This window comes from Anolis carolinensis, chromosome 5, assembly GCF_035594765.1.
Source record: "Anolis carolinensis isolate JA03-04 chromosome 5, rAnoCar3.1.pri, whole genome shotgun sequence".
NCBI lineage: Eukaryota > Metazoa > Chordata > Lepidosauria > Squamata > Dactyloidae > Anolis > Anolis carolinensis.
The window spans coordinates 65,991,556-66,008,283 of NC_085845.1; the positions used below are offsets into that span (position 1 = coordinate 65,991,556).

The 16,728-nt window shown below is 41.6% G+C and overlaps 2 protein-coding genes across 2 annotated transcripts in view; one reads left to right on the forward strand and one right to left on the reverse strand.

The window, feature by feature from the left end:
• wwc2 (WW and C2 domain containing 2) overlaps nt 1-16,728 on the forward strand; it is a 186,220-nt gene that overhangs the window by 147,049 nt on the left and 22,443 nt on the right. The window contains exons 12-15 of the mRNA XM_008111832.3: nt 1,872-1,992; nt 3,562-3,642; nt 3,733-3,819; nt 8,839-9,031. Of these exons, the coding sequence (XP_008110039.2) occupies nt 1,872-1,992; nt 3,562-3,642; nt 3,733-3,819; nt 8,839-9,031 (482 nt within the window). The remainder of the gene's footprint in view (nt 1-1,871; nt 1,993-3,561; nt 3,643-3,732; nt 3,820-8,838; nt 9,032-16,728) is intronic.
• Nucleotides 12,495-14,672, reverse strand: LOC134299551 (uncharacterized). The gene has a single exon (XM_062982716.1). The coding sequence runs from the start codon at nt 14,670-14,672 to the stop codon at nt 12,570-12,572; it is 2,103 nt and encodes a 700-aa protein (XP_062838786.1). The 3' UTR covers nt 12,495-12,569.

Below are 16,728 nucleotides of genomic sequence, written 5' to 3' on the forward strand. Positions count from 1 at the left end.
ATACATATATATGGTTAAGATTGAACATATGATAAAAGTGATAGAAAACTGTTTCCTAACCTTTTGGCAAGCATGAATTCATTTGAAAAACTGATGAATACTATAAGCCCTTCTACAATAATCCTAACTACAACTTTTGAAGTAACAAGAAGGAAGGTGAAGGGGAAATGGTGTGTGTGTGTTGTTGTTCCACAGAGTTCTTCAAGCCACAACTGGAGAATCTATTTTAGGGGGCATATTTTATTGGATTTAGGAAGAAGAAAAATAAAGAGCTATGGTGGCTATCTTAATGAAGGAGAGGTGGGGTATAAAAAGAACAAATGAGGTGCAAAGTGGATTTTATTTTTAATAATATAGTAACCCTTTATTTTTAGTTGTAGTGGAAAGTAGAATTTTACAGTCTCTCTCATCCTATAGGACAAGCTGTACTTAATAAATTTGATCTTCTGTATAAATTATTGGGTTATTTTATTTATTGTGTCAGAAGCGAATTGATGGTACAGTGATCATGTATTTAAAATCACAAACAAAGTTGAAAACTTGGCATTATACTAAATGTCCTTTGACCAGTAGCTGGCTACTTGGAGTGCCTCTGGTGCCACTGTAAGAAGGTTCTCCATTGTGCATATGTTGGTGGTCTGCATTGTAGTAGGTGGTCTGTGGTTTGTTCTTCTCCACGCTCGCATGTCGTGGACTCCAATTTGTAGCCCCATTTCTGAAGATTGGCTGTGCACCTTGTGGTGCCAAAGCACAGTCTGTTCAGCACTTTCCAAGTCACCCAGTCTTCTGTGTGCCCAGGGGGGAACCTCTCATCTAGTATGAGCCATGGATTGAAGTTGTGGATATTTAGCCTGCCACTTTTGGACTCTCGCTTGCTGAGGTGTTCCTGCAAGTATCTCTGTAGATCTTAGGAAGCTATTTCTTGATTTAAGGTTTTGGTGTGCTGGCTGATATCTGAACAGATATCCGATACGCCAGAGATGTCACTTCCTTGCTCCTTTCATTATTGGCTGCTATTTCCCGATGGATGTCAGGTGGTTCAATACCGACTAAACAATATAATTTCTCCAGTGGTGTGGGGCGTAGACATCCTGTAATAATGCGGGATGTCTCATTAAAAGCCACATTCACTGTTTTAACATGGTACGATGTATTCCACACTGGGCATGCGTATTTAGCAGCAGAGTAGCAAAACACAAGGGCAAATGTCTTCACTGAGTCTGGTTGTGATCCCCAGGTTGTGCCAGTCAGCTTTTGTATAATATAATTTCTAGCACCCACTTTTTGCTTGATAGTCAAGCAGTGCTTCTGAAAAACCTCCCCACAGGATCGTAACACATCCAGGTGTCCCCTGGGCAACGTCTTTGTTGATGGCTGATTCTTTCACACCAGAAGTGACTTGCAGCATGCAACCAACCAAACAAACAAATTATTGGGTGAACTCAAGGTTGGGTCTACCTGGATCTGAGGTGATTGAATGTGATTGTTATAGTGCAGTGTATAATTTGACCAAAAGGTCCCAGACCGAAATGTCCCAGGTTCAAACCCCGGGAGCGGCCACTGTTAGCTCCAGCTTCTGCCAACCTAGCAGTTCAAAAACATGCCAATGTGAGTAGATCAATAGGTACCACTCTGGCGGGAAGGTAACAGCGCTCCATGAAGTCATGCCGGCCACATGACCTTGGAGGTGTCTCCGGACAATGCCGGCTCTTCGGCTTAGAAATGGAGATGAGCACCAACCCCCAGAGCCAGACATGACTGGACTTAATGTCAGGGGAAAACCTTTACCTTTTTTTTATAATTTGAAAGTAAAATGATTGGTTTCTCTATAACTCATAATCAAAGGACTTTTTTTCATTGCTTTTGCTCAGGTGTTGACTTGCCAAGAAGAGTGAGTCACCTGCTTGAGGAGAAGGCTGGATGTGTATCTGCTGCAGTATCTGATGAATCTGTCGCGGGAGACAGCGGTGTATATGAAGCTTCTGTAAAACAGTAGGTTATCTTGAAATGAAATTCAGGCATCTTCATAATATCCAGATACTTGCATTAATTTGAAAAACTAATATGGAAAGTTGAGTCAAAATTACTTCAACTTGTGTTGTTTTCACTAAAACGCATCTATTGTCTGTGATTTAGGTAGTAGTAAACACACTGCAGTTCTGCATCTGATGCCTTAAACAAAACCTTATGTGGTTGCCACAACACATCATTTTAACCAGAAGTGGACACCAACAAAATGAGAGTGCATACTGAAATATGCAAGAAATAAGAAAAAGGGAATTAAAAATATGTCACTTCAAAGGCAACCAAGATCTAGAAGAAACAAATGTTCACCTAGATGAAGTTTATAGAGCTAACTAGTGTAGGCCCATTCCATCAATTGTTGAATGGTAAACCAACACATAGATAAACCTTATGGATTGAATGGATCTATTCTAGTCAGGACTAAAATAGTATGTACACTTTTGGTGCATAATTTACATTAGAAAATTTTACTGGTTCAAACACCAAAGCAAAGTAAGTGTTGTGGCTGACTTTTATTTTCTAAAAGTTTTAATTTCAGAGATTTTTAAAAATGAAGAGGGCATGACACTCCGGCTGGAATCCTCTCAATGACATACTACCAAGAAGCCCTTTCCAGAACCAGCAGGGAGATAGATAGATAGATAGATAGATAGATAGATAGATAGATAGATAGATAGATAGATAGATAGGGCCTCATCAAGGCATATAGGCAGCAGCAGGACAGCCTTTTCTCTGAACAGTCACCATTTCCTATGCTGTCCCTCTGTCTTGTTGGTATTATGCCTCCAGCCATTTTGCTGCCTCCATTGATGGATTTATGCTGGCGAAAAGGATGACAGCTCCTTTATGCTGCGCTCAGCTTGTTTGAAAGAGATCATCTTAAAATATATAGAGCAATAATTTACAATCGTAACAGATGCAGTTAGCAATGATTCCTTTCAGCAAAGAAATAAGAGAAGAGTAAAAAAAGACTGACCCAATGTTTTATTGGCAATAGAAAATGCAGATATAATCTCATAACATGTATACAACTAAATCCAAAAATAGAGGATTTCTTTCTTTTCTAGCTGTTGATGTGAACTTTTGTTTTGTTTTTAAACCTTTTTTTGCACCTCCCTTTATCTTGTCAAATTATGTCCAATTATAATAATCCAAATAATTGAGCTAGTAGATAATAAAGAGGGATCAGTATTATAGAAAATTTGAAGCAAATTGTATACAGCAGTTTACCATTTACCTAAAATCTCTTTAAGTTCATGATGGAAATTATAAATGATGATAGCACATTAAAACTAGGTTCTGAGACAACTTAACCATTTGTAAGATAAATGTTGGCATTACTTTTTCTGCCACTTTGGTAACTTCAGTACACATGTGAGGCTCACCAAGTTAGGGTTGGGGTGCATTTCCCATACTCCTTAACCACCATGATTGGGGGCAGAAGCAACAGGAGCTATTGCCCAAGCATATATAGGGAAAGTCTGCCTCTTAGTGCTGTTTTATAGCTATCCTCAGCTCTTTGTATCTGTTCTCTAGACCAAATGATGGTGAAGAAGTTGCATATAGTGAAGATGATACCACAGTTCTAGAGACAGCTCAAGTGCAAATAGGACTCAGGTAAGCCACCATATGTAGAAAGCATCTATTGACAATGTCCAAAGTATTACAAGTGCTTCATGCAGATCTCCTCTCCATCCTTCTTCACAGATATGATACAACCAGCTCGAGTTTTGTGATCATTGTGGTTCGGTTACAAAATCTTCATGCCCTTTCTGTGTCACCTGGCTCCAAAGTGTAAGTATAGTGCTCCTTAGATTATACTAGCATTGAGAATAGAGGGTTTTTGAGGAAAAAAGAAGACTTTTCAGGAAATCAAAGTGCATTTATACATCTTTGGTTGCATGGAACATAACTGTAACATTGAGAATTTGTCTTCTAGAATAGTAGGATCTTAAGTGCAATTCTCCCTCCTCGGTAGCAGGAAGGCATTCAGAGTGCAGAAGGTCCTAGAGCTCTTCCTGTCAATCAAAAGAAAAGAAACTTGCCAAGTTAAATGTCCCTTTATTCACTGTGGTCTTTGTGCAGCAAACATAGGAGATCTGCACCTATACAGAACCTTTTAGATCAGTGGTTCCCAACCTTTGAGCCTCCAAGTTTTTTGGACTTCAGTTCCCACAGTTCCTAACATCTGGTAAGCTAGCTGGGATTTCTGGGAGTTGAAGTCCAAAACACTATTTTAACAGTTTTAATCAACATAAACTTACCAGTATTTCAGTGGGAAGTGTGGACCTGCTTTTGGTTGACGAGATAGTCAAGTTAATTAAGATTGTTGTTGTTGTGTGCCTTCAAGTCTTCAAGGCGACTCTATGTGGCGCAGCTGCTTAGTAGCCAGCTGCAATAAATCACTACTGACCAAGAAGTCATGAGTTCGAAGCCCGGGTCGGACTGAGTGACGACCATTAAATGGCTCCAGCTCATTTTTTTACTTAAGCAACCCAAAAGAAAGTTGCATCTGTCGAGTAGGAAATTTAGGGACCACTTATGCGGGGAGGCTAATTTAACTGATTTACGTCACCATAAAAATGTCCAGCAGCGTGCGTGCCAGAAGATGAGGAAGTACTCCATCAAGGACTCAGTGTCATGGTGGTTGATGGGGCGGCAGCTCCTCCTGTGGCCGGAATCGAGCATAACCTCATAAAGACAGAGCCTCTGTGTCTCTGTCTCTGTGTGTCGTATGTCTATGGCATTGAATGTTTGCCATGTATATGTACATTATGATCTGGCCTGAGTCCCCTTCGGGGGGAGAAGGGCAAAATTTAAATACTGTAAATAAATAAATAAATGCCTAAAGCAGTAGTTCCCAACCTTTGGGCCTCCAGGTGTTTTGGACTTCAACTCCCAGAAATCCTAGCCAGCTTACCAGCTGTTAGGAATTGTGGGAGCTGGAGGCCAAAACACCTGGAGGCCCAAAGGTTGGGAACCACAGGTCTAAAGTTTAGGGCAGGCCTTAGTTTGGGGACTTCTGAACTAGATTCAGACTACTCTTCTCAAAACAGGCCATCCACACCATTTCTACCACGACAATCTTGGTACTGAAACTGACAGTTTGCAAATCCCTATGAGTTTTCACAAGGCTTCCTTTCCATATTTGTGAGGCTTTTGTAGGTGTATTTTCAAAACTTTTCAATTCCAGTTTTCATTCTGTAGGGCAACCATTTAACTCCTTAAAAGGGGAGGAAATAGAACAGATAAAAGACTATACTTCTCTCTTATAGCACTGCACTGCCATGTGACTGGAGGGTTTGTTGTTTTTTCTATTGCGTTTTACTTTTGAAGGATTTTTTCCCCCTTTGGCAAGAAGCACCCTCTTTTCCCAAAAGCAAGCTGTCACCTCCCACACATAGAAAGAAACAGCAGAGTTCACCCCTGGGTCTCCTAGATTAGGAGATTTTGTATGGTGGGATTTCAAACAGTTTTGCCTGCCTATGTACAGTTAGGAAAGTGAACATGAATCCAATCAGTTGAAAAAAAATCAGGTTTCTGAGCTTTTAAAACTTTTTTTTTATCAAGGAGGTTTTAGACTTTTTGGCCTTACCTAAAATGTACTCAGGTTCCAGAAAATCTCCTTGATACAGCTCCATTTTTCTAAGGATTCATCTGATAGTTGGGCAGAAATTCATCCTCAGAAGAACTGACTTTAACATAAAGTTGAGTTGTCTGTAATATTCATCCCCGGCTATGAGATTTTTCAACATTCATTGGATGTGTGGGATTTATTTGCATTTCAAAGTAATTGCGGTTTCACTTTCTCATTTCATCAGTGGAGTAATGTTTTCTTTGCATACGCATGAAATGCCTCTTTTACTGGGAGTGCTTGTTTCAGGCAAAGTAGTTTAATCTGAGGAAAAATATACATACTATGCTATTGCCCCCAAAATAAGACCTTACCATAAAATAGGCCCTAGCATGATTCTTGTAATATCAACCCTACCCCAAAAATAAGCCCCAGTTAAGATCATCAGCCAGATGGACGGGTTTAGTATGTCTGTTGCAACACACGACAGACGATTGAATTTAAAAATAATAGTATAATATTAATCTATAATTAAATATAAATAAATAATATTATTGGGTTGCTGTGAGTTTTCTAGGCTGTATGGCCATGTTCCAGCAGCATTCTTTCCTGACATTTCACCCACATTTATGGCAGGCATCCTCAGAACTTGTGAGGTTTGTAGGAAACTAGGCAAGTGGGGTTTATATATCTGTGAAAGGTCCAGGGTGGGAAAAAGAACTCTTGTCTGTTGGGGGCAAGTGTGATCACTTTAATTAGCATTGAAAAGCCTTGCAGCTTCAAAGCCTTGCTGATTCCTGCCTGAGGGAATCCTTTGTTGACTGATGAGATAATCAAGTTAATTGACATAATATTATGATAATGTTCCAGAAGAAGATGGCATGTCTGTATTTGAATAAAGGTAGATAGTTGTACGTGAATCAATGTAGAACTTTGTACATCAATAAATGAATACATGTAGATTGTTGTACATCAATAAATGCAGATTGCCGTACATGGAAAAAGCAAGACATTCCCTGAAAATAAGCTCTAATGAGTCCTTTGGAGCAAAAATTAATATAAGACCTGGTCTTATTTTCGGAGAAATGTAGTACATGAAATTCATGAGGTCTCCATAAAACAACAGGCAGTTTGAAGACACATACATTCATGCAACATAAGTCAGCATCTTTATTTATTTATATCTTTCTTTCCCAGCTTTTTCGTTGTTTGGGGTTCAAAGAAAGCTCCAACAAATTAAAGAACACATTGTTAAAAATTCACAAGATACAAAAGTTAAAACAAGATTAAGCAATAAAAAAATTAAACCCGATTAAACGTACACCGTTAAGCATATATGCACACACCTCAGCACACCAATAATAAGTTCAGAAACATTGTTTAGGTAAGAAGACCGATATAATTACTCATTAGATGCTTGTTGAAATAGAAAAGTCATTATAAAAATGAAAAGAAAGTAGGGAAGTTGCCCGTCTTGACTTCTCTGAGGAGCAAGCAGAGGCAGGAATAAGTGAGCTTCCAATGTAGTTGAACTGAAATGCCCTTTAGTCCATGCTTTCAGAGAGGTGACTGGAGTTGTAGTTCCACTGCCATCTGGAAGATGGCATGTTCCCTATTCTTGCTGAAGGAGCTCATTTCTGCCATTGGGCGTATTCCCACAAGATGCTTCATCTTAGGAAAACAGATCATAGGTGCAAATAAAAAGGTAGAGAGATTGCTGACTCATCCTTATCATCTGCCATTATTCATGCAAAGTTTTGCCCTTCCCACTTTATTTTCAGTCATGACACAGATATCTGAAGAGCACTCCCGTGTTGTCAAATTCTAATGTGGGAGGAAGCAGCCTAATAAACATTTGTTGAGGAGGCGGAAGTGGAGGAAAGGGCTAAAGTGACTTTGATTAGTTCTGAAGATTGTATTCACATACAGTTAGGGTTAAACACATTTTCTCCTAGATGTAATCAGATCAAAGCAATGCCAATTGGCCTGGGTGAACTAAAGTTTAAATATTCTGAAACATTTCATTATTTTCCTCTGCATTTCGTTTGCTTTTTTGCTTGTTCAGAGTACTGTTCTCTACTTTGTGGAAGAGGGTTTTTTTTTGTGTCAGGAGCGACTTGAGAAACTGCAAGTCACTTCTGGTGTGAGAGAATTGGCCGTCTGCAAGGACATTGCCCAGGGGACGCCTGGATGTTTTTGATGTGTTTACTATTCTTGTGAAAGGCTTCTCTCTTGTCGCCGCATGGTGTTGGAGCTCATAGAGGAAGCTCATCCACGCTCTCCCTGGGTTGGATTCGAACCAGCAACCTTCAGGTCAGCAACTCAACCTTCAAGACACCATTCCTGCCGGCACAAGGGTTTAACCCAATGCGCCACCGGGGGCTCCTTGTCAGAGAGATGATTCAAATGAAAAGAATTAAGCACCATAATGCAGCCTCTTGCGTTTCCATTAGGATAGCAAACTCCAATTTTTCAGGTTTCTCAGTCACTGGGTCCACTTGCTTCCATTATGTTAAAGGTAAAGGTTTCCCCTGACGTTAAGTCCAGTCATATCCGACTCTGGGGGTTGGTGCTCATCTCCATTTCTAAGTCGAAGAGCAGGCATTGTCCATAGACACCTCCAAGGTCATGTGGCCAGCATGACTGCATGGAGCGCCGTTACCTTCCCACCGGAGCGGTACCTATAGATCTACTCACATTGGCATGTTTTCAAACTGCTAGGTTGGCAGAAGCTGGAGCTAACAATGGGCGCTCACTCCGCTCCCAGGATTTGAACCTGGGATCAAGTTCAGCAGCTCAGCACTTTAACACACTTCGCCACCGGGGCTCCCATTATGTTACCAAGTAATAAATTTACTTTTAAATTGGGAGATCCAGTTGAAGTTTATAATTGTGAGATACATTTATTACAGTTTCTAAAGTCGCTCCTGACACGAAAAAAATTACTCTCTCTTATTTTGCTCACATCTACTCCACTTCTTTCTCTTTTTTACCCTTTTTGTCCATTCATGCATTTCAGTTTTCCTGCCCTTTTTTTTCAAGGTCATTTACCAGTTTCTCCAATAACTAGTTAGTTGACAGACACGTACTCTTGGCAGCTATAATCCAGCAAGTATTGGAGCTTTTGAACATGAAAATTGGGTAGAAAAATACTAAGGCAAATTATGAAATTGAAGAATACAACAAGGATTTTGTCCTGCAAGTTTTAGTATTTTTTTTCACTGCCTTCCCACATCTAGGTATTTTAGAGTTGCAGTTCTTCCATCTTCGGCTGACATCAGCTGTCTGTTCCGTACGAAGGTCTATTCTGCTGCTGAAACTATTTTATTTAGTGAGATGTTCAGAGTATCTATTTCCCAGGCATCTTTGCATCAAAAAACTTTGAGAGTGGATGTCTGCTCCGTCAGTAAAACTCGTCGGGAAGAATGCCTAGTAAGTATTCTTTATTATTGGTTTTGTTTGATGTTCTTATATTTAGAAGGTTTTTTTTCCCCATGCTGATAGATAGACAGCCTCAATGCTGTGCATTAGTAACCTCCAAAGGACTGAATATACTCATCTCTGATATTGGATGATTGCAGAGTTTAGACTCTCTTTTGATCAGAGTATTACAGAGGTAGACAATTTGTTCAGCTCTGAGGGCTTCATTGAAAATGCATCATGAGCCTGAGGGCTGCAGCTAATATACATATTTTAGATACATGTAATAAGAGTAATTTGCATTCCATTAGAATGGATGTGGTGAATGACAAATCAGAATGCGAGATAATAATGTACTCCTCTGTGTAGATTCCACATTGTAGAAAAATTTGGTGTAGTCCTTCAACTGAATTATACATATATTGGCTTGGAGGTTTAAAAAATTAAGAAGTTTGGACACTTGATTAGTTGTTGCTTCTGATCTATTTGCATTTGTTTGTCGTGTTCCCCTACTTCTCACTAGAACAGAGTTGGGCAATATGGGGACTTCAGGGGCAGCCTACCTGCTTTCGTAGTTCTTGCACTCCTGGACATCTCTAGGGATGGGATTGGCCAGGAAATTGAGAGTATTTGCTGCAAGAAACACCAAGTAACACTGATTCTCCCTTAAAATAACATTCCCCTGCCACACCTTGTGACAACTCCCAAAAAGGGGGGGTTACAAACTTGGAAATGGATTTCTAGCTACTTCTGAGTTCACTTTTATGGTGCGATGCAAGAACTAGCCTGTGAAGCCTGGAGCTTAACCAGACATGAGGGCCAGCATCAATGTTCTAAAGATCTCCTAGCTGTTTTTCCTAGCAGGGCATCACTTTTTATATGTGTGAAATTATCCTCAGCAACATCCAGAAAATATATAAAGGTTACAGGAGAAATGGCCTTCAATATAAATGTTGCGTTGATGCAGTTTCCTAGCTGTCTTTTATACTGATATTTGTTGTGGTGAATAGTGTCAAGAAAGCAACATAGAAATGAAACCAGAGAATTAAAAGTAATAGCTTCCTTCCATTCAATATCGTTTCACTATGTGAAATTGTCATATATTATATCACTCCACAGGAAAACAAAGTGCTTGTCTACGCGAATGATATAACCCATAAATACAGTGAGTTGGGTCCTAGCTGTCCCCAAGACATTCCCGCACGTCCAATAGGAATCATGAGGTAAACCAGGTTAAATTGGTTTGAGGGGATCCTCCAGAATATCCCTGATACTTCAGAGCAATGCCACCATTTTGTGGCACGATTAGATCCAATTTGAAGCAGTCTGCTGTCCACACAGGGCATCACCAAAATCCCCTTTCCGCTGCACACTCCATGGCAGGGAAAAGGGGATGAACTGTGCCTGGGTTGCTCCCACTCCCAGACAGCCACACAGCTCTGTGTCCGGTCCTGACTGTCATGAGCATCCCATACTGACACTTCTTCCCTCCTTCCTGGTCACACGGATCCTAATGCCCCCTTGCCAAAACAAAAAACGGGCATCTGGGATCAGCCATGGTGACAAAGATGGTAAGGCGACGGTCCAGAGAGCCAATGTAGTCTTGGCCAACCTGCCACTGGCATGGGTTCAGGACAAGGCTTGTTACTGCCTCTGTGTTAGTCATACGCTTTTTTTCATGTCAGGAGCAACTTGAGAAATGTGTGTGCTTCTGGTGTGAGAGAATTGGCCATATGCAAGGACATTACCCAGGGGACGCCCGGATATTTGATGTTTTACCATCCTTATGGGAGGCTTCTCTCATGTCCCCACATGGGGAGCTGAAGCTAACAGAGGAAGCTGACCCGCTCTCCCCAGATTCAAACTGTCGACCTGTTGGTCAGCAGTTTGCCGGCACAAGGGTTTAACCTGTTGCGCCACCGGGGTAGGTGGTGGTGGAGGAGGAATCCATCACACACATTGATTGATCAGTTAGTGTAGACATGGCCAAAGTTGCCTAGTCTGAAAGAAGTTCTTTCTTTAAGTCACCTGCCAGGAGACGTTCCCCGGCCTTGTTGTAGATTTTGTATGTAAACGGACTAGACCCGAAACAATCCCCATAATGTAGAGTATCTATTCACCACAGAGCTGTGGCTTCATCTGTCCATCCACAGCTCAGCGAAAAAGGTGTACCAGGCAAAATTGTCAAATTTATCTTGAATAATAATATCATGATAAGAACCTGATGGCTTTTATTTTCTTTATACTTCTGTTACCCCAGCAGTTGCTTGGGAGCATATTGATTAATAACTGTAGACACAGCCAGAGTGTAAAGTAATGGTGCCTGAGGCATGCTCACAATTGGGTTCTCAAAGCCTCCAGATAGAAGGCTGATTTTTCTTTCCTTGCATATAAAACCGGTTTCCTTCTCCTGAAGAAGATGGACTGAGGCCAACTATATTTTGCCCCAGGCATCAACTTAGCCAGTACCCTCTCTTGCATAGATCTATTATATTTAATTAGAGATTTAAAATATAGACAGGGTTCTCCCCACCCCACCCCCGCATTATCTGTCTGAGCTTCAATATTTATAGATTACTCACTTTTAGGAAGTACACTCATTAAGTCCTATGGCCCTTATACTGAGGAATCAAGAACAACATTGTGCCTTGAATTGCTTTGCTCTTTCTGTCCTACAAGCTTAAGTGCTCCCCCCAAAGTGTATTCTAAACCAGCATCATTTCTGTGCCATCTGCTCCAAACAAATACTTAGAGGGCTTTTAATCTCTTTCTATGGCTTGTCTTCTCCGTCATGCAAATAATGTAATCAGTGTTACACAGAGACATTTATGCATATAAATAAATCCACTTGATGCAATTGCCCACTCCTGTAGACACTTTTGAGAAGTGGAAGAATTGGTTAGGCGGTTGAGCCTCCAAATAGAGTGCCCCCATTATACATTATATGTGCAGTGGAATGGAGAAGGACAAATCCAGTAAGTATATGAACTTAGCCTGTGTTTACTTCAGTTTGAATATTGCTGTTTTACTTGAACCAAAAAGGTGTGCAGGTATAGTGGATGTGTTTAATTGCAATGAGATAAGAGGCATTTGGAGAGCCAATGTAAGACAATGTTCCATGGCAAAACTACTTCAACATATCTAAACTATTTCATCATTCTTTACATTAAAGAGTGACATAAATGCAATTTTAGAGTGATCTCCCACGGAGTCATAATATTGGCTTAGCAAGTTCACATCATGTCACTCAGGGCCCTTCCACACAGCCATATAACTCAGAATATCAAGGCAGAAAATCCACTATATGTGTTGTCGAAGGCTTTCATGGCCAGAATCACAGGGTTGTTGTATGTCTTTCGGGCTGTGTGGCCATGTTCCAGAAGCATTCTCTCCTGACGTTTCGCCCACATCTATGGCAGGCATCCTCAGAGGTTGTGAGGTATGGATAAACTAAGTCAGGAAAGGAAAGAATATATATCTGTGTAGAGTCCAAGGTGTGGCAAGAGTTCTTTGTCACTGGGAGCCAGCATTAATGTTTCAGTTAATCACCCTAATTGGCACTGGAAATGTTTTGTCCCTTGCCTGGGGGCATCCTTTGTTCAGTCAAGTCCTCATTGTGTTGGTTCCCATCTACTGTTTTGATTTTGGAGTTTTGTAATACTGGTAGCCAGATTTTGTTCATTTTCATGGTTTCTTCCTTTCTGTTGAAGTTGTCCACATGCTTGTGGATTTCAATGGCTTCTCTGTGTAGTCTGACATGATAGTTGTTAGAATGGTCCAGCATTTTTGTGTTCTCAAATAGTATTCTGTGTCCAGGCTGGTTCATCAAATGCTCTGCTATGGCTGATTTCTCTGGTTGAATTAGTCTGCAGTGCCTTTCATGTTCTTTGACTCTTGTTTGGGCGCTGCGTTTGGTGGTCCCTATGTAGACTTGTCCACAGCTGCATGGTATCCGGTAGACTCCTGCAGAAGAGAGAGGATCCCTCTTGTCCTTCGCTGACCGTAGCATTTGTTGGATTTTCTTCGTGGGTCTGTAGATAGTTTGTAGGTTGTGCTTCTTCATCAGCTTCCCTATGCGGTCAGTAGTTCCCTTGATGTATGGTAAGAACACCTTTCCTCTGGGTGGATCTTTGTCTTGACTCTCATGGCTTGTTCTTGGCCTTGCAGCTCTTCTGATGTCTGTGGTGGAGTATCCATTGGCCTGTAGAGCCCAGTTTAGGTGGTTGAGTTCACCTTGGAGGAGGTGAGGTTCGCAGATTCTTTGTGCACGGTCTGTCAGGGCTTTGATTGTGCTCCTTTTTTGACTTGGGTGATGGTTGGAGTTTTTATGAAGGTATCTATCTGTATGTGTAGGTTTTCTGTAAACTGTGTGGCCCAATTGTTGATTGGGTTTGCGGATGACCAGAACATCTAGAAATGGCAGTTTTCCTTCCTTTTCTTTTTCCATGGTGAATTGGATGTTTGGGTGGATGCTGTTAAGATGGTCCAGGAACTTGCTGAGTTCTTCCTCTCCATGGCTCCAAATTGTGAAGGTGTCATCTACGTATCTGAACCAAACAGTTGGCTTTTTTGGTGCTGTTTCTAGGGCCTGTTTTTCAAAGTATTCCATATAGAAATTTGCTACTACTGGGCTGAGAGGGCTCCCCATGGCCACTCCATCCTTCTGTTCATAGAATCCAGTGTCCCACTGAAAGTAGCTAGTGGTGAGGCAATGGTGAAACAGGGCTGTGATGTCTTCTGGGAAGTTTTGTTTGATTAGTGTGAGGGTGTCAGCTACTGGGACTTTGGTAAAAAGGGACACCACATCAAAGCTGATCAGGATGTCCTTGGTGCTTAGATTGAGGTTGCTGATCTTTTCTATAAAGTGTGTAGAGTCCTTGATATAATGTGCAGTGAGCCCAATGTGGGTTTGTAGCTGTGTAGCCAGAAATTTTGCCAGGTTGTAAGTCGGCGATCCAATGGCACTTACAATGGGTCTGAGTGGGATGGAGTCCTTGTGGATTTTGGGGAGTCCGTAAAGCCTGGGTGGGAGGGCTTCTGATTTGCACAGCTGTTGGCGTATGTCAAAGTTAATGGAGGAGTTCTTGATTAGAGTGTTAGTTTTTCTGGTGATTTTGTTAGTGGGGTCTTGTTTCAGTTTCTTGTAAATTGTGGGATCTAGAAGTTGTCTGATTTTTTCTTTGTATTGTTTTGTTTCCATGATTACTGTGGCATTCCCCTTGTCAGCTGGAAGAATGATGATTTCAGGATCTGAGTTGAGATCTTTGATGGCCTGTCTTTCTTTTCTCGTTATGTTGCTGGGGGGGAGTTTTGCATTTCTCAGGATCCTTGCTGTTTCCATTCTTACCTCCTCTGCTTCTTCCTCAGGGAGCTGATAAATTGCTGATTCAACATTGGCAATGATGTTTTCTACTGGGATCCTGGTGGTGGTGACTGCAAAATTTCCTCCTTTTTCTAGAATGGATACTTGGTCTTCAGTGAGTTGTCTGTCTGTCAGGTTGATGATGGTCCGTGATTTATCCAGTTCTGGCTTTGGCTGTTGCTTACGGCATTTGTCAAATTTTTGTTTTTGTCTCTTGGTGTGGAGAACCATGTCTTTCTCCATTTTCTTGTAGGTAAGGCTGTCTATTTTATCCCAGTCCTGGGTATTCATCTTTTGGCTGATGTTGATGTGGAGGTGCAGCAGTTCTTTGTCTGTGTTTGCGAGTTCTTTACGGATGGTGTGGATTCTCTCTCTCAAGAGGTTGCGTTCCAGGCGGTTGTAAATGCGACGAGCCTGTGGTGTTTTGAAGGTCCTTTTGGCTGCAAAAAATTGTGGGATGGTATCTGTGTCTCTGCAGCGTAGAAGGAAGGTCAGGGAGCACAGTAGATGTGCTTTCCTGGTCCTTAGTTTTTCCAATCTCCGTGTGTCTTGGAACAATTTCTCCCCGTAGAGATGTTCAATGTGTTGTCGAAGGCTTTCACGGCCAGAATCACAGGGTTGTTGTATGTCTTTCGGGCTGTGTGGCCATGTTCCAGAAGCATTCTCTCCTGACGTTTCGCCCACATCTATGGCAGGCATCCTCAGAGGTTGTCCAATTCACCATGGAAAAAGAAAAGGAAGGAAAACTGCCATTTCTAGATGTTCTGGTCATCCGCAAACCCAATCAACAATTGGGCCACACAGTTTACAGAAAACCTACACATACAGATAGATACCTTCATAAAAACTCCAACCATCACCCAAGTCAAAAAAGGAGCACAATCAAAGCCCTGACAGACCGTGCACAAAGAATCTGTGAACCTCACCTCCTCCAAGGTGAACTCAACCACCTAAACTGGGCTCTACAGGCCAATGGATACTCCACCACAGACATCAGAAGAGCTGCAAGGCCAAGAACAAGCCATGAGAGTCAAGACAAAGATCCACCCAGAGGAAAGGTGTTCTTACCATACATCAAGGGAACTACTGACCGCATAGGGAAGCTGATGAAGAAGCACAACCTACAAACTATCTACAGACCCACGAAGAAAATCCAACAAATGCTACGGTCAGCGAAGGACAAGAGGGATCCTCTCTCTTCTGCAGGAGTCTACCGGATACCATGCAGCTGTGGACAAGTCTACATAGGGACCACCAAACGCAGCGCCCAAACAAGAGTCAAAGAACATGAAAGGCACTGCAGACTAATTCAACCAGAGAAATCAGCCATAGCAGAGCATTTGATGAACCAGCCTGGACACAGAATACTATTTGAGAACACAAAAATGCTGGACCATTCTAACAACTATCATGTCAGACTACACAGAGAAGCCATTGAAATCCACAAGCATGTGGACAACTTCAACAGAAAGGAAGAAACCATGAAAATGAACAAAATCTGGCTACCAGTATTACAAAACTCCAAAATCAAAACAGTAGATGGGAACCAACACAATGAGGACTTGACTGAACAAAGGATGCCCCCAGGCAAGGGACAAAACATTTCCAGTGCCAATTAGGGTGATTAACTGAAACATTAATGCTGGCTCCCAGTGACAAAGAACTCTTGCCACACCTTGGACTCTACACAGATATATATTCTTTCCTTTCCTGACTTAGTTTATCCATACCTCACAACCTCTGAGGATGCCTGCCATAGATGTGGGCGAAACGTCAGGAGAGAATGCTTCTGGAACATGGCCACACAGCCCGAAAGACATACAACAACCCAATCCACTATATGTTGCCCCCCAGGCCTGAAGCCATCTATGACCATAGCATCGCACAGGAGTCCAGAGTAAAGGCAAACAGTTTATTGCAAAACACACAAAAATATAAAGAAAAAGCAGGGATAAGGAAATAAGATAAAGAATCCCAAAAGTCAGCAATCAATTGTCTCTGGTAAATCCAAAAGCAAACTTTCAGAATGCTTGAATTCCCCCCCCCCCCCAAAAAAAAACTTGAAACAGGAACCAGAGAACCCAGGTCTAGCCGTACTTCAAAGCCACGTTGCCTGAACTGAAATCAGAGTGTCTGTTAGCTCCTAATAAACAGACATGAAAGCATTATGTCTGCCCTGAATTTTCTGTTTCCCATGAAGCCGTATTGATCTACAAAGCTTGCTATCTGCTCTAATCTGCAAATGTGCCTCCTTGCTGAGATCAGTATCACTAGTTGCTTTCCCATCAGAGTTTCTCATCAATTCATCTTCGTTAAACTCCTTACCTAAAGAGGATGATTCCAATTC